The sequence below is a fragment of the Myotis nattereri genome (assembly GCF_964212035.1).
Source record: "Myotis nattereri genome assembly, chromosome: X".
NCBI classification, from domain to species: domain Eukaryota; kingdom Metazoa; phylum Chordata; class Mammalia; order Chiroptera; family Vespertilionidae; genus Myotis; species Myotis nattereri.
The window spans coordinates 110,122,692-110,144,426 of NC_138078.1; the positions used below are offsets into that span (position 1 = coordinate 110,122,692).

At 45.6% G+C, this 21,735-nt stretch overlaps 1 protein-coding gene across 5 annotated transcripts in view; it reads right to left on the reverse strand.

Moving 5' to 3' along the window:
* Positions 1–257: 257 nt before the first annotated feature.
* The window catches only part of SEPTIN6 (septin 6), a gene marked incomplete at both ends in the record, with an annotated part of 76,343 nt that continues 54,865 nt past the window's right edge, over positions 258–21,735 (reverse strand). For 3 of the 5 annotated variants that reach the window (XM_081081281.1, XM_081081283.1, XM_081081282.1), the window contains 4 exons: positions 258–1,327; positions 12,291–12,481; positions 15,639–15,771; positions 19,341–19,509. In XM_081081281.1, the coding sequence (XP_080937407.1) occupies positions 1,318–1,327; positions 12,291–12,481; positions 15,639–15,771; positions 19,341–19,509 (503 nt within the window). Of the gene's footprint in view, positions 1,328–3,629; positions 5,329–12,286; positions 12,482–15,638; positions 15,772–19,340; positions 19,510–21,735 lie in introns of those variants that run through there. The other 2 variants (XM_081081280.1, XM_081081284.1) reach the window with 2 other exon arrangements.

The following is a 21,735-nucleotide window of genomic DNA, read 5'->3' on the forward strand; positions in this document are numbered from 1 at the left end:
TCAACGGGTCAGATAAATATATGCTAATAAAGAACAAGTAGAGGACTTCCTGTCTACCACATCCCACCCCACTGTGGGAATTTCAAGCTCAAATAGAGGAAGGAGGGGGCACAGCAGCCACCTAGGAAGGTTGCATATGGGCTTATGGTGCCTCCCTGAGCCCTTCAAATCATCCACTTGGAAGGCAGCCACCCACTCCTAAGGCAAACCATGATGGGTCGAATCATCTAATGGTTAAATATCAGATCACACAGCCATTGAGCATTTCTTTGAATTTTATTGAAAATTGACATGGACATTAGAAAGGTATCAAGCTAAACAGTGCTGGTTTTGGGATGTTTCTCCTGGCGAATGAAAGCCCCAGAGGGGCAGTGAATGGCCACACCGTTGAGCAAAAAGAACAAAGGAAAAGAAAGGAAAAACAAACACAGATTCTGGAAAACATGCAAAGAGGCTCTCTCAAGAGACACCGGACAGTGGGATGGTGATGGTTGTAGGGATATATGGGAAGGAGCACACTTACATGGTATTTTGATGCAAGTTAAACCAACAAATTCAAGGCAGATTTATCAACATCAAAGCTCTCCAGCCAGATCCCAGGTTGAGCAGAAACCTTTCAGAACCCCAACTAGCCTTGGAAGGTTGAATGAATTAATTTTGCTCTCACTAAGCTTAACCCCCCTCCCATCTTTCCTTTCTCAACCGGTCAGTTAAATCCATGCTAATAAAGGAAAAGCAGAGGACTCTTCCTCTACTTTTGAGTGTTAGTGGATCCATTTCCCCCTTGGCAGGGGTCTGCAGAAGGTCTGGGAATGCTGAAGAAGATACAAATGTCACTTGACTTTCTCTTCCATTCAGAAATGTTTACTAGTGGCTGTGGACAGTCAACCCACTGAACCGGAGAATTCGTGTTTAAAAAGAAAAACAAGAAACTCAAACGAAAACTTGTGAACAGCGCTTCCACACCCACAGCTGAGGTCTCCTGCCCCAGTCACTTACACTTGGGTGAGTCATCCTGAAGTTGTCTCTCTGAGGTTACACTTGGTCCATTCTCCAGCTCTGATGGTTCTTTTCCTGCCTTGTTAGGCTAGGACAAGACACTTTCGTTTAAAATACCATGTAAGTCAGGAGAGAGCTTCTTGCCTGGACACAGGGACACATGAACACTTGCTGAGTGTGTAGTGTGTGTGTATGTTTGCGCACGCGCATGGAGGGAGAGGGAGTTGGTTGGTTTCGGGTTTGAGACAATGTGGAACCCTAACTCTTCTATAATGGCAGTCTTCTCCTTTAGACTTAGTGCAGCTGCTGAAGACAAGATTAAAAAAAGCTGGAGAGGGAGAGAGAAAGAGAAAGAAAACATGAAATTAGCCAAAGAAAAAGGATATTCAAAGTAAGACAAGGCGAGGGGAGGGGGCAGTGTGAGGTAGAACAGATTATACTTGCAGAAGACAGGTTAGAAATGGGGTCACTGACGGACCATCACCACCCGGAAATCTGCTGACAAGGCTTTAAGAACAACACACACCAGTTTAAAGCTTCTTGTTTTAATTAAAAAACAAGCACATATTAACAGCCACATGGGAATACCATATGATTAGAACAGGAAACAAAAACAAAAACAAAAGTGATCTGCACTGCAGCTAGGAAAAGCAAACTTCTTGGCTTAAGAAATGAGGTGTGTGCGTATGTGCGTGTGTGCACATGCACACATGGGGATTTTTCAGGAGAGCCATTCCATTCCAGAATGGAAAAATAAAAGCACAGACCATTTTTAATGACTGGTTTTGTATCACCAGAAGTAAACAGAGTAGTTAGGGTATTTTTAAAAAACAGCAACAGCCTGGCCGGTGTGGCTCAGTGGTTGAGCATCGACCTATGAACCAGGTGGTCACAGTTCGATTCCCGGTCAGGGCACATGCCTGGGTTGCTGGTGTGATTCAATTGTGCAGGAGGCAGCCGATCAATGATTCTCTCTCATCATTGATGTTTCTGTCTCTCTCTCCCTCTCCCTTCCTCTCTGAAATAAAAAATATATATATTTTAAAAGTAATAAAAAAACAAAAAAACAGCAACACTTTTACTAATTAGGAAGCTTTTTCACTGAAGGGGAAAAAACCTTTCTGTCTTACAGTGAGAAAACTACCATTAATCAATGTCACCCCAATCAATGCCATAAAATAAAAAAAGAAAGAAAACTATCCAATAAAATACAATTTTAATTCTTTTCAAAGTGTTAATCGACTTCCTAAAGGCTTTATGATCACTCAGAGGTTAGATTTTCGTTTACTAAACTTTCTTGATTATGAGCATCATCTAAGGCACCAGTTAAACATATGCGTGCCTAGGCCCCATTCCAGACTTCCAGGAAAGCTGACCAGCTAACAGGTGCTGGTGACCCCTTCTGCCAGCAGAAGCACTCCCTTCAGGAGTTGCTCTGGGGTCTTCAGCTTTGCCTGCCCCTACGTATCCATCCTTGAATATTTTTCTATGGGAAAAAAAATCTCAAAGGCCCTCTAGGAGCAACTATGCAGTTTCTCTGAGCATCAAAAGACCTGATCTCAGCCCTAGCTGGTTTGGCTCAGTGGATAGAGCCATTGGCCTGCAGACTGAAGGGTCCCACATTTGATTCCAGTCAAGGGCACACGCCTGGGTTGTGAGCTCGGTCCCAGGTGAGGGAGGGGGGCATGCAGGAGGCAGCCGATCAATGTTTTTCTCTCATCATTGATGTTTCTATCTCTCTCTTCCTTTCGCAAATCAATAAAAATATCTTTTTTTTTTTTTTTAAAAAAAAAGACCTCGTCTCCAGGAACATGAACAGATTGAAGCCCTTTGTGAAATGGGTCTGGAGTCAGGAGACACTGAGTTTGGCCTGGCTCTACCAAGAAACAGCACTGGGACCTCTGGCAGGTCCATTCACTTCTATGGGTCTCAGTTCTCTTAAGAAAAAAGTGGGGCCCGACCAGCGTGGCTCAGTAGTTGAGCATCAACCTATGAACCAGGAGGTCATGGTTCCATTGCTGGTCGGGTTGCAGGCTCAATCCCAGTAGGGAGTGTGCAGGAGGCAGCTGATCAATGATTCTCTCTCATCATTGATGTTTCTATCTCTCTCTCCCTCTCCCTTCCTCTCTGAAATCAATAATAATATATCTTTTTTAAAAACGAAAAAAGTGGGTCATGTCTGTCTTGTGGACCAAAATTTCTCCCTTAATACGAAATTCCTGCCTAGGCTCTGAAGGTCTTTCAGGCTGTATGGCTCTAAAACTTTTAAAGTTTTCAGAGCTCTTCAAGCCTCAAGTACTTAATCTGTAAACAAATGCAAATGAGGAGGCTCTATTTGTGACAAAAATAATTACCCAGAGGGGATGGAAGCCAGTTGGTTGTTTTAAGTTTGGGATTTGTGCAGAAGCATCTGTGAAACTGGACTGGAAACATCAAAGCTGCAAATAAGCCTTTCTCCAGAGGGCTTGACAGCCCTAACTGAGCATCTCTCTGAGCTACTGGCTGAGTATCCAAGTTCTTTTTTTTTTTCAAACTGCTAAGCATAGAGTCTCCTAAAATGCTCCATGAGACTTGGATTTTTCAAGAAACTAGCTTAAGCTTTGGCAGCAACCCCTTCCTTTTTTGCCTGTGGCCACTAACACATCAGTGACTCACCAAACAATACCTATCAAAGCTGTACTCTTGCTTAACCAACAAGAAAAGGTAACGTGTGCATATGTTTGCTTTTCATTTTTTCTACTTTTCGCTTCCTCTTATCTATTATTAGAGATAGAAACCCTCTTCCCATGCTCAACTCTTCAAAAAACGGCCTATTTGACATAGCCTTGATAGACTGTTTCCAAAGAAAGTAACAACAACAACAAAAATACCCTCAAAAATTTTTTTTTAAAAAAATGAAGTCATGGTCAGTGCCAGTGACACTGGGAGGCAGAACTCAAAAAAAGAGGTGGTGCTTGAAGTGGAAGTACATGGTAGGGGCAGGGGACCCAGCTTCCTGGCACCGCGAAGGAAAGCTGTCAGTTAAAATAGGAACCTTGGCTTAAAAGGCTAAATGGAGTCCAGTCCAGCTGTAGCCGGGAATACTATTCAGTACACAGCCATAGATTACTGCAAAGGAAGGGCAGAGAAAGGGCGGGTTAGCCACAGAGTATTGCCAGCTCACCTCCAGCTCTCACTCTCGCCCTGGCTAAACACCAAAGGCCACTGTGCCTGACAGTGGAGCACTCTCTACTTTAAAGGGTTTCCCAAAGCCATGACCAGAATTAGGACTGGAATATTTATCAAATATCAAATCCTTAGACTGCAGATAAAATTAGGGACCTTCTGAGGATTAACACTTCTTTTCTCTTCTCCAGCTGAAAGATCCACGTCTTCTCATTGTGGGGGGTACATGCAAAATACAGATTAAAACTCATCACATTCACCAAACAGACAGGAAGACTCATCAAAGCAAAACTGAAAACATTGATTCTTTGACCACTCAGTTTGACAGCTTATGACAAGGGTTATTATACCTGCTACTGGCCCTGCCGTTGGGGAATGGCGTGGAGCCCTAAAGGAGATTACAGAGGCGATGCCCAGACACCTCAGAATTCCTTAAGCCCATCATTCAAGACACTAGGCTGGCAGTAATATGCAGGTTTATTTCCCCTTCTGCATCTGTGGGGTACTCGGAGTTATAGGGAGAGGACATTTATGCTATTTTCTTCAGCAGTCATTTTCGGGGGAGGGGGTATGGGGGACTTGGTGTAAACTTATTCTGGATTTTTAACACAGCTTGAGTACAGTCACCTTGAGTGAATCAAAACTGGAAAGGGCTGGGAGGCCAAAAGGAAAAGGCATCAAAGGATCTCCTTCTGGAGCCCTCTGAGAAGGAACTGTGGCTGTGCTGGGAGGTGGCGAGTGCTCAGGGAAGCCCAATGACTAGGGACCAAGGGGGAAAGCCTTGTTGACTGGTGCTTACCCAGTCACGGTGGATGCAAATACCTCGGGGAAGCGAGCAGCCATCAGAGTTCGAACAGGGAAACTGGCGGTGGAGAGTAGCAGATAGGACCCCTGAACAAGTTACACTCTGGCAAAGTTGGAGATGGGGAGTGGCTGGCTGGGAACACTAGGAGGGGAAGCGGGATGCACGATGCATCTCTAAACCACAGAACTGCTGGCTTCTTAACCAGAGGCCAGACACCATCCTCAGATTCTCAGGCTTCTATAAACTTTGGCAGGAAGAGAGGAGAGGGCACGGGTTGTGTGCCCCCAGTCGTGTTAGGGGTAAAGATAGGGAGGCCCAGCTCTGTTGTGCAGGAAAAGAGCATCTACAGGAAGCCCAAACTGAAAATGAAAAGAGAAGGTAGGTTAATGAATGGGTGGATTAATGTACCCCAAACAAAGGTTAGAAGAAAACTGTTTGTCATGATGACTAGTAGACAAATTAGAATATATAGCTATGTTAGATGGTTTTAAGGTTCTATATTGCATTGGCTCCTGGGAACATGCTTTCTCGCCCGTACACCCACACACACACACACTTCTGAGTGGCAGCAGTAGTGGTATTAGCTAGCAAAATAATTACCAAGAGTCTCAAGAAGACATTCTCTCTCTTCTTAATTACTAGGTCCTGACTAATGCCCCACACCCAGACACCTTGTGCAGGAATACCTTCAGCAAATGTCCAGGTGGCCTCAGGCCCCTGCATAGAGCACCAGGCTCTCAGCTATTAATTGCCTTGTCCCATAGGGAAAGCAGAGGAGGTTGAGGTTTCACCTCAGGTAGCCTTTGGAGCAGTCCCAGTCAGCTAAGTGGTACTCTGGGACAAGAGCTGTTTGAGAAGTGTCTGGTGTAGACCACAGTTATCTGAAAAACTGAACTACGGAAATCCATTATTGGTTTGTGTTCACATAGCACTTTGACCTTTTTGTTTTTCATTTAAACTTCATCCTTGTGACATAATCATGGCAAGTAATATCCATCCCCATTTGACATATGAGGAGACTGAGACACAGGGAAATCAACTGTCTTGCCCAGATCACAAAGAAAAAGATGCAGCCAGAATCAGAGTCTGAAACCCTTGGCTGTTTAATCACACCACAGTGTCCCTGAGAATGCCTTGGCTGTGGATCTAAGCCCCTGTTTTGTTTTGTTTTTGTTTGTTTTCTTTTAAATATATATTTTATTGATTTTTTACAGAGAGGAAGGGAGAGAGATAGAAAGTTAGAAACATCGATGAGAGAGAATCATCGATCAGCTGCCTCCTGCACATCTCCTACTGGGGATATGCCCGCAACCCAGGTACATGCCCTTGACCGGAATCGAACCTGGGACCTTTCAGTCCGCAGGCCGACGCTCTATCCACTGAGCCAAACCGGTTTCGGCTAAGCCCCTGTTTTTTATCTGAAGAATACATTTATTCCATTAAATAAAAACTATTAGATATTTGGGAGGGATAGTTAAAAGCATTTGCATACGTGAGTATGTAAAGTCACTACTTCCTCAGAGTGAATACATCCAAACACCTCAACACCACACACACACACACACACACACACACAGGAATAGCAATATACACCAAGAATTAGGAGTTCTACATTCTTAAATAGTTTTTTCAAATATTTTAAAAATTGATTTCAGGGAGGAAGGGAGAGGGAGAGATAGATAGAAACATCAATGATGAGAGAGAATCATTGATCGGCTGCCTCCTGCACGCCCCCAACTGGCGGTTGAGCCCACAACCCAAGCATGTGTCTTGAATGGGAATTGAACTATGACCTCCTGGTTCATAGGTCGATGCTCAAACACTGAGCCACGCTGGCCGGGCAGGAGTTCTACATTCTTGTTCCAGTTCTGCCACTAACTCACTGTGTGATCCTTGGTCAAGTCTATTAAATTCCCTGCTCCTCCATGTACTCATTTTGTCAACGGAAGGTTATTGCTTCTGTACCACATGACTGTTGTAAGGCGAAAATGAGATATCATGTGGAAAAGCACGTTGAAAAGTATTAGAATGTTATATGAATGTTCCTTTCTTATTTTATCCTTTGCCTAATTCCTAGGGGAAGGGAAACCTAAACTACGCAGCAACAGCCTATTTTCTGCTTCACAGGAAGGCTGACATATTTGGATACACGTACACTCTTCCCTCTACTGTGTACCCCCAAGAGTCAAGGGTCAGTAACCATTCAGATATAGTATCACAACTGTGTACAGGTCACAGGAGTTATTTTCTATTACAGTTTCCGACTGTACCGTTTCCAGCTACAAGTAGTGCCTCAAGCAATTTCAAGATCAGTAAGGAACAGTAAGCCTCATTCATTAATGAGAGGTAGACTTTGTAATCCACCCCATGAATGAGGGCTCTGGGGAGGGGACAGGCTGCCTTTGCTGCTTTCAGATCCCAGGGAGTCAAGACCTCTCTCCCCTATTTGGTTTGGAACTGCTTTTGTGGTCTTCTGGGGAGAAGCCTGCCAGAAAGAAACAACCTACTTGGGTTGAGGTTGGCTGTTCCCGCTGTTTGCTAAATTGCCTCTCACCTATAAAGTAAGGTTTTAATTATAGTTTTGCCAGAATTCATTTTAGTAATGGCCACTAACAATGGTTCACTCAGGGAAACCTGAACCAAACTGTGTTAAACCACATTAATTCAGTTCCATTAACTGAAAGCTAATTTACCAGAATACATATTTTCTACTCTCCACATTGACAATGGGGAACAAAGAAGATACACGTGAACTGAGCTTCTACAGGTGTCAGACCCTTTGCAAGGCACTGGGACCACAGCAGAGGACAGATACTCTAGGACAGTGGTTCTCAACCTTGGCTGCACATTAGAATCACCTGGGAATCTTTTTAAAATTCTGATTTCTGGGCCTCAACCTCCGGAAATTCTGTTTCTTTGTTACTAATGTTGTGGCCTCACCCCATAACAAAGAAACAGAGTTTCCGGAGGTTGAGGCCCAGAAATCAGGATTTTAAAAAGATTCCCAGGTGATTCTAATGTGCAGCCAAGGTTGAGAACCACTGCTCTAGGATGTGATAGTCTTCCTTAATGGAAACCTGCTGTTTAATTCCAGTCAACTAACAGGGGCTCTAAAGACTTGCCCTTAAGCCAGACAATAAATCTTTTCATTGTTCTTTTAGGGTTGTTTCCTTTGGCCCAATTTCATGGGGCTTATGTTTCAGAAACCTCTATGGACTTCCTCTTTGGAACTTGCTTGAAAATAGGATGTTTTGCCAGCTGCTCAAAGTCCCCAGTGCAATAGCTGTAGCACTATTTGGTGATGAATGGCAGGCTCTCCATTTAAATTATAAACTGGTTTGACTCAGTGGATAGAGCGTTGGCCTGCGGACTGAAGGGTCCCAGGTTCAATTCTGATCAAGGGCACATGCCTGGGTTGCGGGCTCAATCCCCAGTAGGGGGCGTGCAGAAGGCTGCCAATGAATGATTCTCTCTCATTGATGTTTCTACCTCTTCCTCTCCCTTCCTCTCTGAAATCAATAAAAAATATTTTTTAAAAATCATAAACTACACTGCTGAGTGGGGAGAAGCCCTCTCAATATTTTATATTCCCTCCCTGATTCAAACAAGCCAAATGTAAAGGCATTTATGAGACAACTGGGGTATTTTGAACACGGACTAGGAATTTTATGTTAATGATTTGTTAATTTTGTAGGTATGTTAATAGTGACATTGTGGTTATGATTTTTTTTAAAGAGTCATTATCTCTTAAAGATACATGCTAATGTATTTGCAGATGAAATAATGTGGGTTTTGCTTTATAATAATCCAGCAGGTTTGGGATAATAGATGAAACAGGATTGGCCCTGTGTTGACAGTTGTTTGGCGGGCGGGTTGTGGGTACCTGGGGCTGCATTGTGCTATCCTCCCTCTTCTTTTGTGCCTGTTTGAAAGTTTCTATGGTAAAGTTTAAAAATAGTAATGAGCTTAATATGGTTAAATTAACCATATTCATTTTCCCTCCCTACTACCTGAGTCTAGTACAGACAGAAGGTGCTTAATCATTGTTATAATCAACCTATAAATTACATGACGCCAGGGACTGCTTTATCCTTTTCTGTAGATACAGCCTGCGGCCCTTAGGAACCCATCTTATCAAAGGTAGGTGTTCGTGAAGCTGGTACTTGTAGAATTAAATGTAAGGAATTTTTCTATAGTATCTGATAGCGCTTTAGTTTCTTCACTTTCATTATGGTTTTGGGGGGTTACATAGCCAAAGGAAATTTGAGAATTTGAACCCTTTGGATAAAAAATAGACACCAGCCTGGCTGGTGTTGCTCAGTGGTTAAGCATTGACCTAGGAACCAGGAGGTCACGGTTTGACTCCCAGTCAGGGCACATACCTGGTTGTGGGCTCCATCCCCATTGTGGGGCATGCAGGAGGCAACTGATCAACGATTCTCTCTCCCTCTCCCTTCCTCTCTGAAGTATATAGAAAATAGCCACCAGAGGGAAACAGAGAAGCAAGTTTCCATTAGTTTGGAACTTTCCCAACCTGGGGTCAATGCCACTGTGACAATTGCAGGACAGGGCTGCTGAACCCAGCAGTTTCCCTCCTTACTACAGCCTAGTTAATTTTGAAACTAATCATTAAGGCTTTTTAAGAAAAAAAAAATCGCCAAAACTGAACCTCAAATATTAACCCACTTATGCTACCCAGCTGTTCTGGCAGCAGAAGTCTGAAAATACCCGGCTTTTAATCAGGCAGGCAAGCACTGCACCTGTACACTTGAAACCACACCAGACTACTTAATATTCTAACTCACAAGAGGAAACCAGCTAGGACAATGAAGCAGCTTCTTTTGTGATGCGATATGTGTTTGGGGGGGGGTGGGATTTGGGGAGATGTGTTCTAGGAGCCACTGCCAGTTCTATTTAGAGTTAATAAAGCTTACCAGGACCCTGGGTCTCATGCAGCATGCAGCAAACAGCAGAGTTAACTGTAAAATAGTTAAGAGCTGATGAAGATGGAGTGAGCTTGAAGGAGAAATCAAATATTATGAGTTCACACCAATAATGAAGAGTTAGAGGTCAAAGGAGATTAGGAGGAGTAGGAGGGGAGGGTGGGAATGGGGTTGGTACTCTTTCTTAACCTCTTTAAGGGCAGCCAATGGAAATTTTAAATATGTGACTCTGTTATATTCAATTACCATCTCTCCAGAAGAAATGCTTATCATCATCACTTCTACCCTCATACCCCACTACCGCCATCATCACTATGGACCAGAGGGACACAGGTGTCATGATGGGTCTTCCAGAAGTTAGCTGCCTGTAAGGAATTATATAAGAAGCCCAGGCCTGTGGCCACCTACACATCTGGAAGTAAGAAAGAGGACAGTCTATTTGTTCAGGTTTCCACTCACTCAGAATAGTAAAAGGGTACCTCCACCAACCCCAAATATTCCTACAGACTGTAGAAAGGGTCTTCTGCCTGGAGTTGGGGGGATGTCAAGTAATTTGAGGCAACTGGGGGGAAACCTGGTCTGGAATAAACTTCTACTAACACCGGAATAGAGAATATTTAGAGCTTAGTGTCTGTCAGTGGGGTCCAAACAAATGAATCTAATTCCTACAAGCAGGCTGTGCAACTACCCCAGGGATTGAGTTAACAAATATCACAGGGCTATGAAGGCAGCAGGTTAGAGCTGAAAGACAAATTTAGACCTTTCTGATCTTAAAAATAGGAATTCATGCCTGCTGGTGCAACTGATATAGGGTGACTGATCAGTTAATATGCAGTGTTTCCAAAGAGGCTTCTTTTCTGGCTAGTTGAACTTTATCTACTAAGTAATACCAAAAAGAGTTCATTAGTCAGTGAATTTGACATACAGTGTTATGGTTCACTAATAAAAATCTTTAGACTAATTGGTGAAAATGTTCAAATTATATTAAGAATAATGAATAATCAAACTGGAAAACTGAGTATCTTCAAATATATTTTAATACTGTACAAAAATTACAGTTTTATTCCTAAGTGATGAGCCAGGCACCGAGGAAAAGAAGATGTTTCCTCCTGGCAAATATCCAATAGTTGAGCCCTGGCCAATGTGGCTCAGTTGGTTGGAGCATCGTCCCGTGTACCAAAAGGGTTGCAGGTTCGATTCCCAGTCAGGGTACATACCCAAGTTGTGGGTTCATTTTCTGGCCCGGGCATGTACAAGAGGCAACTGATTGATGTTTCTCCCTCACATCGATGTTTCTCTCTCCCTCTCCCTTCCTCTCACTCTAAAAAAAAATCAATAAAATTATATTTTGTAAAAAAAAAAAAAATCCAATAGTTGAACCAGGAACAACTGGCTAAAAACAGAGGGCAACGGCCATGGACATCTTTCAGATCCTCAGGCCTCTTTAATAAGGACATTGCCTAACCAGGGGTTCCCTAGTCACACTGCACAAATAACTTCAGAGCCCAAGGGACCACTGGGATTTTTCCTGCTGTTGTACAGGTCCTGTCAGAAAGGCTTTTCTCTTCTCTGGTTCTGGGATGAGGAATGGGTTGGGTCAGGATAATTGGCCCACATGGTAACCAAGAGCCCATGCTACCCTGCCTTACCAAATACCAGGGGAGAGAGATAGATTGTAAAATCATTCCCCAGGTTGAGGATGGGGCACCTAGAATATACTAACATCTAAAGGCTCCCCACCAAGTTCTTAGTTGTACCCCAGGCCAGGAACAGCTAAGCAGTTAACAGGATGGACAGCAAAGGGGTGAGAAATCAGAACGGGGCTACAGCCTTCAGCAACAGCAGTTAAACTCTGCTGGCTGCAGCTAGTGAGAACTGAGGCAGAGAGAGGGTTGGCCTGCAGGCACGGAGAGTTCACCTCAGGTATGGGGCGAGCAAGTGAGCGAGCATGCCTGGGAGCCCAATTGGTTCCAACCTCTCAGACTCTCTCTCCCACTACCCTCTATCTGCCCTCCTTTTTGTTTATCTCTTTCTTACAACTTTGCAGTGTTCATTGTTTCCACCCTTCTTCTTTCTACACTCTCACATTCCTTTTGCTTTTCCTCTCTTTTCCTTCCCTTCCTCCTACCTGACTTTGCAGGACTTTCCTAAGATGGCCAAACAGAGGGGGCTGGGCTTCTGGGACCTACTCTCAATTGCCCAAATCCAGGAAATCCGAAAATTGCGTGGGAACACGGAGACCAGTTATAGGCACCCAAACTGGTCTGACAGCCCACAGCTCACCTCTCTCTGCTCCCCATCCGTCAGACCCCTCAGCCTCCAGGTCCCGCCCTGAGGAGCAGAGAGAAACCACCACCCCAGAGCAACCTCCCACTTACTTTTTCTTCTCTTTGTCCCTTTTCAGAGTCTGTGAGCCTCCAGCCTGGGAGCCCTGGGACTGGAGCAGCTCGGCTGCCGACTTTCTCTGTTTGAAAGCGTTCACTTCATCATCCAGGGATTTCTTCTTATCCTCCAGCTTCTTCTTCTCATCCTGGTGTAGTTTCTTCAGACGGTCAAACTTCTCATGCAGCTGGCAAGAAAGCACAGGGAGTTTGGGGGGAGTCCCCTGTCAGCAGCTTCCAACTGAGCTGAGTCCAGGGCGGCAGTGGACTGGCAGGGTTACAACCCTGCAGGAGCCCTGGACCTCAGGAGACATTTCTGCTAGAGACAGCTATGATGGCACCAAAGGTCTCCATGTTCTGGATAGTCCCCTTCCCCTGCTGTTTTACCTCCAAATTTCTGCTCCTGAATATGATCAGGGGACTGTGCATTCTGCTTAATCAAACATTTTATTTAAAAGAGTCACCACACATGGTTAGTAATAATTCTATCCTATATAATAAAAGCTTAATATGCTAAGTGTTCGACCGTCCGAACAGTAGCTATGACGTGCACTGACCACCGGGGGGCAGACGCTCCAACCAGTAGTTGTTGCTGGGGTCCGGCCGATCGGGACTGGGCGAAATCGACACGCCTGGAGCCCTCCTGCGGTCCCTCCCCAGCCCAGTCGTGCACCAGTGGGGTCCCTCGGCCTGGCCTGTGCCTTCTCACAATCCAGAACCCCTCGGGGTATGCCGGAGAGCAGGTTTCAGCCTTATCCCCTCAGGCCAGGCTGAGGGACACCACCGGTGATCCGTGCACTGGGCCTCTAGTATCAGTTATAATAGTATAACATTTATTGAGTGCTTATTGTAGGCCAGGCACTGACTTTTTTAAGCACTTTATATGTATTAACTCATTTAATCATCACAACATTCCTATGAGGTAAGTTCTGTTATTATTTGCATTTGATGTGGTGACAAAAGTTAAGAAATTTGCCCAACCAAGGTCCATCCATTCTATAGAGGATTATAGAGTGAGGTCTCCCAACATGTTAGGGGTCCTGCCGTTTTTTATCCCCTCCAGTCAGGGAGGATCACCATGGAGCACAGAGCAAACTGAAGCAATGCCAAAGCTGTTCAAAGGAAGTACTTGGCCCTAGCCAGTTTGGCTCAGTGGATAAAGCGTTGGCCTGTGGACTGAAAAGTCCCGGGTTCGATTCCAGTCAAGGGCATGTACCTAGGTTGCAGGTTCAATCCCTGGCCCTGGTCAGGGCACTTGCGCGGAGGCAACCAATCAATGTCTCACATCGATGTTTCTCTCTCTTTGTCTCTCCCCTCCCTTCTACTTTCTCTAAAAATCAATGGAAAAATATACTCAGGTGAGGATTAACCAAAAAAACAACAACAAAGGAAGTACTTGTTCTTGGACATGAAAGGAGATTTTTTTAAGTTTTATAACATGGCATGAGTGTGGAGACCTCAGCCTTGACCAAGGAGAGGCTTAACTAGCCCTGAATAGAGCCAGAGACCAGTAAGAATATTCTGGCATGCTGTTGTGGTCAGTGGATCAAGAGGTAGAAGTGGGGCCCTGCCAGTGTGGCTCAGTAGTTGAGGTCAACCAGTGAACCAGGAGGTCATGGTTCAATTCCGGCTTAGGGCACATGCCTGCATTGCAGGCTCGATCCCTGGTAGGGGGCGTGCAGGAGGCAGCTGATCAATGACTCTCTCTCATCATTGGTGTTTCTACCTCTCCCTTCCTCTCTGAAATCAATAAAACTATATATTTACAAAATAGGTAGAAGTGGTATGTGATATTACCCTGAACAGTAGAGCAGACCAAGCATAATTTCACTTTCTTTTGAGGATTCAGATGTTGGGATTCTGTAGCAGTTGCAGCACAGCATGAAGAAGGTATTTGGGACTGTCACGTGGTAAGGGATGGTAGATGACAGATTCACAGGGTAAGCCAGCTTTCATTAGTCATTTGGGGTAGGGGGATAGTAGCTCTGCCAGTCAGTTGCTTTAACTTGGCTTTTGTCCATTGGCTTTTCATTCATTTCTCTTTGAGGTTCCCTTACCCCGCCTCCTAAGAGTACTGGGTGATATTTTTCTTTTGAAAAGTGAAATTGAAGTAAAGCCAACAGCCTTGTCCTGGGTTTTGGTGATAACCCTAGAGAGTCACAGCAGATTACAGGGAAAGATACTTGGGCAGTAATTAAGTGCTTCCCTTCATCATGGGCTCCGAGGCCCAGAGAGTGAAGCAGTTGTTAAAGTCACCAAAACTGTAGCTGAGGCCACTTTAATCAGGCAGCAGTGGGTGCATTGGTAGGGGGACCTGGAATACAAGGCAATAGTTGTAGGACCAACTGCACTCTATTAGGCACGGCTTCAGTAATGGAAACCCCAGGGGGACCATCAAACCTTAGTTTACAAACTCTCTAGATGCGCACAGATGTTTCTTTAATGCCACCATGAAATGGAACAGAATATCCAAATGACTCAGGAAGTGCCCAGCTGTTACTGTTTTAGGTTTCAACAAGGTACCCAGGATTGCCTGGGACCATCTTTCACCATGGCCGTCAGAGAGCAGTTGGGTTGGGCAGGACAGCCAAGAATCAGTTTGCACCTGACCTCAAGGGGCTATGTGATGTCTTTTGTTGTTGTTAATCCTCACCCAAGGATATTTTTCCCTTTGATTTTTTTAGAGAGTGGAAGGGAGGGGGAAAGACAGAGAGAAACATTGATTTGAGAGAGAGACACATCGATTTGTTGTCTCCTGCACATGCCTGACTGGGGCGGGGATTGAGCCTGCAACCGAGGTATGTGCCCTTGATGGGAATCGAAACCGAGATCCTTCAGTCCACAGGCCAATGCTCTAACCACTGACCCAAACCAGCTAGGGCAAGGTCTTGACTCTGGAGCACTGCTGCGCAATAGAACTTTCTGTGGCAATAGAAATGTTCTCTATCTGTGCTGTCAAATACGATAGCCACTAGTCACATGAGATTGAGCATTTGAAATGTGGCTAAGGTGACTGAGGAAATGAGTTTTAAACTTGTTAATTTTTAATTAATTTCAGTTTAAATAGCCACATGTGGCTAGTGGCTACCATATGGACAGTGCTGCTCTAGAGAACTAAGTCACACGGAATGAGACAACATTCTGGTCTTGGAGAATGAGGGATCAAGAAGACAAAGATCCCTTGCAGCTCCCTCTGTGCCAGCCGAGGCAAGGCTACAGATGCTGTGCCCCATTTCTTCCTGGAGACTGCGAGGCTCTGGCTGGCTGTGCTCTCAGGGCAGAAGCTCTTGCCATGCCCAAGCTCAGCTTCCTTTCCCTTCCTGCCTAACCGAGGCTCCCATTTACCTCTTTCTCTGCCTCTTTGAGTTCAGCTTCTTTCTCTTTGACTCTCTGGACGAACATCTGTCTCATCTCCTCTTCTTTTTTCTGGAGCTCCCCTAGGAACTCATTCCTTTTGGCCTCATATGTCTCCTGCAAACTGGGAACACAGGTTAATTCTCCTGCCTTTGGAATGGCTCCTATTGGATGGAAACTGACTCCAATGATCCTCCCCGGGTTCCCCCATCCTCCCCTCCCTGATTTTGGGAGAGGTGCAAACACAGAACCACAAAGCTGTGGGCAGCTGACTTGGCACGTGACAGCAGAATCACAGGGCAGCTTGAGGGTAATGGGGCAGTCCTGGTGAACTGGAGAGATATTTAGAACTGGGAGTGACTTAGAACATCTGCCTCTATACTCTCATTTTATAGGTGAGGAAACAGGCCCAGAGAGGTGAAGAGACTTACTCAAGACCACACAGCTAGTTAGAGGTACAACTGGGACTGGAAGCTGGGTCTTTTGTCTTTCACTCTGGGGCCCTCCTATTCCACTTTGCTGCCAGGTCCTGGCTCTGAAACTGACCACATTAATGAACTATTGCAATACACACTTGATGAGACCCCAATACGTGCTAGACACGGGATTGAGTGACATGAATACTAGTCACTCAACATCTAGAGCCAACAGCCACAGTGCCTGCCATCAAAGAGCTTACAGTCTAGTGAGAGATGCCTGGGCTATGTCTTCCTGCGCCCAGCCTGGGCTTAGTTAAAAAAAAAAAATAGGAGTTAGCCTGGTGAAAAAGAAGGAAATGTGCTCTGAAGAGAGCGGCATGTGCAAAGGCACATGTGGAGAGAGACTGGCATACTTGGGGAGCCAGGCCTAGTTCCACATGGCTGGAGAATCTAGTGTGAGCTATGGAGTGGTGAGATATGAAGTCCCTGAGTCTGGCAAGAGAGAGCAAGCGTTGGAGGCCATATTAGACTGGGACATTTATCTACACTGTAAGGTTTTAAGTCGGAGGACTGACTTGACCCAACTTGAAAATGAGAAAGAACACTCTGGCTGTTGCATAAAGGACAGACTTTCCAACAATCCAAGTAAGAAATGACAGGTTCTTAATGTTAAGAGTTGGTGAGGACGTGAGGGACCTGAAGGAACAATAAGGGAAGCAGAACTCCCAGGACTTGGGAGGACTCAACATTTATTTCGGTTTTTGGCTCGGGCAACCAGGTGAATGGTGGCACTGTGAGCTGAGACAGGGAACACTGGAGAAGAAGTATGGTTAAGAGGGGAGAAGTTGACTTAAATTTTAGACAGCCCGCGTTTCAAGTATGCCACCTATGGAACATCTGAGTGAAAACATCCTGTATGCAGTTAGCTCTATGGGTTTGGAGCTCAAACATAGGATTTTAGCTTGGGATTCATCTATTTCTGGGTGGTAATTAGGGCTGTGAGAGGAGAAATAACCAGCTGCAAAGAGAATAGAGATGAAAGGAGCAGAGACCCTACAAAAGAATCCTGGGGCACAACATTTAAAGGAGTAAGCTGAAGAAAATGAACCTGCTGATGAAGCTGAAAAGGAGTAGCAAAAGCGATTGGAATAAAACCAGCCAGACCAGTGCTAGAAAAGCCAAAGGCAGAGAGAACTTCGAAAGGAGGCAACGAAGGAATTTCAAACGATGAGATTAAAAAAAGATGGGACTTAGCCTGGCAGGTGTGGCTCAGTGGTTGAGTGTCAGACCATGCACCAACAGATCACTGGTTCAATTGCCAGTCAGGGCACATGCCCAGGTTTCAGGCTCAATCCCCAGCAGGGGCTGTACAGGAGGCAGGAGATCCATGTTGATGTTTCTCTCTCATGTTGATGTTTCTCATGTTGATGTTTCTATCTCATCTGTGTTTCAATCTCTCTCTCCCTCTTCCTTCCTTTCTCTCTTAAAAAAACACACACAATAAAAACATATTTAAGCCCAGCCAGCATGACTCAGTGGTTGAACATCAACCTATGAACCAGGAGGTCATGGTTTGATTTCCGGTCAGGGCACATGCCAGACTTGCAGGTTTGATCCTCAGTAGGGGGCATGCAGGAGGCAGCTGATCAATGATTCTCATCATATCTCCCCCCCCCCATCTCCCCCTCTCCCTTCCTCTCTGAAATCAACAAAAATATATTTTAAAAACCACATTTAAAAAACAACAAAAAAAGATGAGACTTAGAAGCCACACTGTAATTGGCTCTAAGTATGTAATTGCTGATCTTGGAGGGAGGCATTTCAGTGGTGTGGTGAGATCAGAAGCCAAAAAATAAGAGCAACTCTTTCTCCTTCCTGTCAGAGCCGAACCTCTTGACAGGGCAGAGGCTGGTGAGGAAGAGCAGTTAAGCGTGAATTTCTTTAGGATGAGAATATTTACATGCAACATCGAAAGGAGCTGGCAGAGGAGTGCAGAGGGTGAAGACATAGGTAACAGGTGTTCAAGATGGAGCAAAGGAGGAGGGGACTCGAAGAATAGGTTGAGGCACATCTCTTCCTCCACAGATGCAGATTAAAGCTGGTGGAGGGGAAGGACAGAGAAAGCTAAGGAAGCACCCACTGGGGAGACAAGCATACCTTCCTCCAACCCCAACAGCTCCAGTGGTCCCTGTCCGGGATGGGGACTGAGTCTGCCCCTCCAGAACCAAGCAACCCTGAAGGACTGCTATGCTATGCTCCCTGGCCAGGTTTCCACTGTGAGCAGGTACTGTGGATCTCTGACAGCCTTCTTAGCCCACAACTCTCCCCATCACTTGCTTATCAAGGTTTGACATTTCCTGAAAGAAGACCAAGCCGTGGTAAAGGCAACACATGGTCATTTAAAATGTGGGGCTTATATCAGACATCGTGCATACAGATCAGACAGTTGGGACATTGGCTCCTATTAGCAGAGTAAACTGCTTTCAGAAACATTCCTCTTCTCTGGAAGCATCTTAGATTCTGATTTAAGAAGTATGTCAATGACTCTTAGCATCCTTTGGTCAAAACAAAACCTGCACTTGACAGTGAATGAAGAGCCTCAAGTTCATCAGTGCATGTGCAATGACTGCTAGCTGAACCCGTCTGGTTTTGATAATGGGCAGGAAGGTAAAGAACACACTGGACATCTGACAGAGCAGCAGGAGCCTGATGAAGAAAGTGGGGCATAGGACAGGCACAAACTGCTCCAGCTCAGGGCCCCCTCCGGTATAGGTGGCTGCAGCTGCTGTGTGTGCACAGTGAGACCATCGGCCTTGCTGGGTCTCTGGGCCTCCTCCATGGCCCACTGCTTACCAAGCCCACCTGGCTACAACTCCCCCAGGAAGGCAGAGAGGGACTGGCAGGTAAAACTGGCTAATGACTGAGTCCTGATGCTCTTGGTCTCAGCACATGTGTCTGACTCCTTTGTGGATGCTCTAACCCAGTGGTTCTCAAACTTCCTAATGCCGTGACCCTTTAATACAGTTCCTCATGTTGTGGTGACCCCCAATTTCATTGTTACAAAGTGAACATAATTAAAGCATAGTGATTAATCACAAAAACAATATGTAATTATATATGTGTTTTCCAATGGTCTTAGGCGACCCCTGTGAAAGGGTCATTCACCCCCAAAGGGGTCTCGACCCACAGGTTGAGAACCGCTGCTCTAGGGTAAAGCCTCCATGCCCCCTGGGTTGGCTCGGCTGAGTTGGGCGGAGTTGGGCGTGAGAGATACCTGAAGGGTTTGCTGTCGGGGTCAGTGTCCTTGAAGCCCATCTCCTCCAGCTTGCAGCGGCGGTACAGCTCATAGTGCCGGCTGTGGGTCTGCTCCCGGAGGTCCTCCATGTTGACCCGAAGCAGCATCTCCCTCAGCTTCACAAAGTCGCAGTGGGCCTCATTTTCAACTGCATAGTAGGGGTTGGGGAGTTGAAAGTATATTGAAAGGAAGGCCAGAAGAAGCAGAAATGGTTAAATAAGCCCAGCCAGTGTGGCTCAGTGGTTGAGTGTCAACCTATGAACCAGGAGGTCACAGTTCAATTCCCAGTCAGGGCACATGCCTGGTTGTGGGCTCAACCCCCAGTAGGTGGCGAGCAAGAGGCAGCGATCAATGATTCTCTCTATCATTGATGTTTCTATCTCTCCCTCTCCTTTCCTCTCTGAAATCAATAAAAATATATATTTTTTTAAAAAGAAATGGTAAAATGAGAAGCAAAATGTCTTACAGCGACACGGCTTTCAATCTGTATACAGAGTTTATGAATTTGCCTCCTAATTTCCTTTTCTACTGATAAGACAAATGAAAAGTTACAAGAATGACAGTCATGGAAACCGCAATGCCATAAAAAAAACCTACAAAGACATTCAGTAGCACCTCAACCCCAATTCACCAATCAGACCCTCACAAGAGTTTCTGCCCTGCACCATTCTTAAGACAATGACACACACATGTTCAGCCACCTGTCCAGTAAACATTTGTGGAATCTCGGTTCCCAGTATTGTATGAGGCACTGGGAATTCAGAAACGAAGGCATGAAGTCTTGCCCTTGGCAGTTTAGTGGAAGAATAGATGCAAATAGACAAATACAACACAATGCAAACATTATGAAAATAACAGTAGATAGCCAAGGTGGAACGAAAGCCCAGAAAAGAGAGGGGCTTAAGAACTCATGGGAGAGTGAAGGCTTCACCAAAGAGGCAGCCGCTAAGACGACTCTTGAAGGAAGAATAGTAATTTATCAGGCAGAAGAGGAAATAGTCTTGGCAAGGTCTCAATGAGGTCAGGCAAGGTTAAGTAGCTAATAAGTTGCAGGGTTAGGCTTCCAATACAAGTAATCTAAAGCAGCGGTCGCCAACCTTTCGGGCCTCACAGACCACCAGTGGTCTGTGGACCACCGGTTGGCGACCGCTGCTCCAAAGGTTTCCTTAAACCAGCGGTCGCCAACCTTTCAGACTTCACGGACCACCAGTGGTCTGCAGACCACCAGTTGGCAACCGCTGACCAAAGAATAAGCAAAGTATATAACTAGGTGTCAAAGTCCCCAAAGAATAAGGAGGAAGAAGTAGGACATCAGTAGCTGACAGAGACAAGGAGGGGTATGGCCCATCTGGATGGTAGAAGCTTCAAAGGAGGTGTGTTTTAGAGGGTGGATATGGCCTGACAGCAGCAATAGTGACCGAAGAGGACCCCGCTTTCCAGCTTGAGTGGGTAAGTCCCTCCTCAAAAGAGTGTGGCAAAGGTCTGCATTTGGGGCAGTGGCCAAGAAGGACAGAGATGTGGACCAAACAATAGAAATGTGGACTTCTGGCTCAAACACAAGTTTGGGAGCAGTGCTCCGCCTCATGTATCCAGGCATGGCTGCCCTGTGTCAGAATGGGAGTGTCTAGTCTGACCATGTGGGGAAAGGGGGGCTTGAGATGATGAACAAGCACAGTCACCCCATACCCTGTCTTGCAGGGTATTTTGGAGAAGGTAGTGAGGGCAGGGAGAGGGTCCGGGATGACACCATGGGGCATAGTTGCAGCCAGCTGCTTTGCAGTCAGCAGAGTAATCTTTCCAAAGCCCAAATTAGCTCACATGACCCCTCTGTTTAATGCCCATTCCCTTTGGGATAAAGCCCCTCACTGTCATAGAACATAAGCTAATATGAAATATAGCATCTGTCAGGCAACTTTTCAGGACCATCACCTCCTCTGTCTCCGGACCGTGACCCCTGGTGGTCGGTCAGAAGGAGTGACTCTAAGGCCCCTATATGCTGCCCAGACAACAAACAGCTTCTTCCTGACTTGAATACAACAGTTAACCCCGACTTAAAAGAAAAATGTTCAAAAACCACTTTGTTGGTTAGGTGGGGAGTGGTCTAAGTTGGAGGAAGTACTGGAACCACACCTGCTAGCTTCACCTCAGGTTCCTGTCTCTCAGACCACAAATTCATTCCTTCTGTTGGCCTGTTGGTTCAGAAACCATTTGCAAATGTTCCTAGTGGACCATCTCCAGCCCCAACTGGCAGAGGAGACCAAAACCTGACACAGTTCTGACGACCAGTCTTGTCTTAGCCACGGCAAATTCCACTACTGCGGAAGGGTCTCTGTTGTGCCCTAAAGTATGCCGGCCTGTGGGTGAGATATGGACA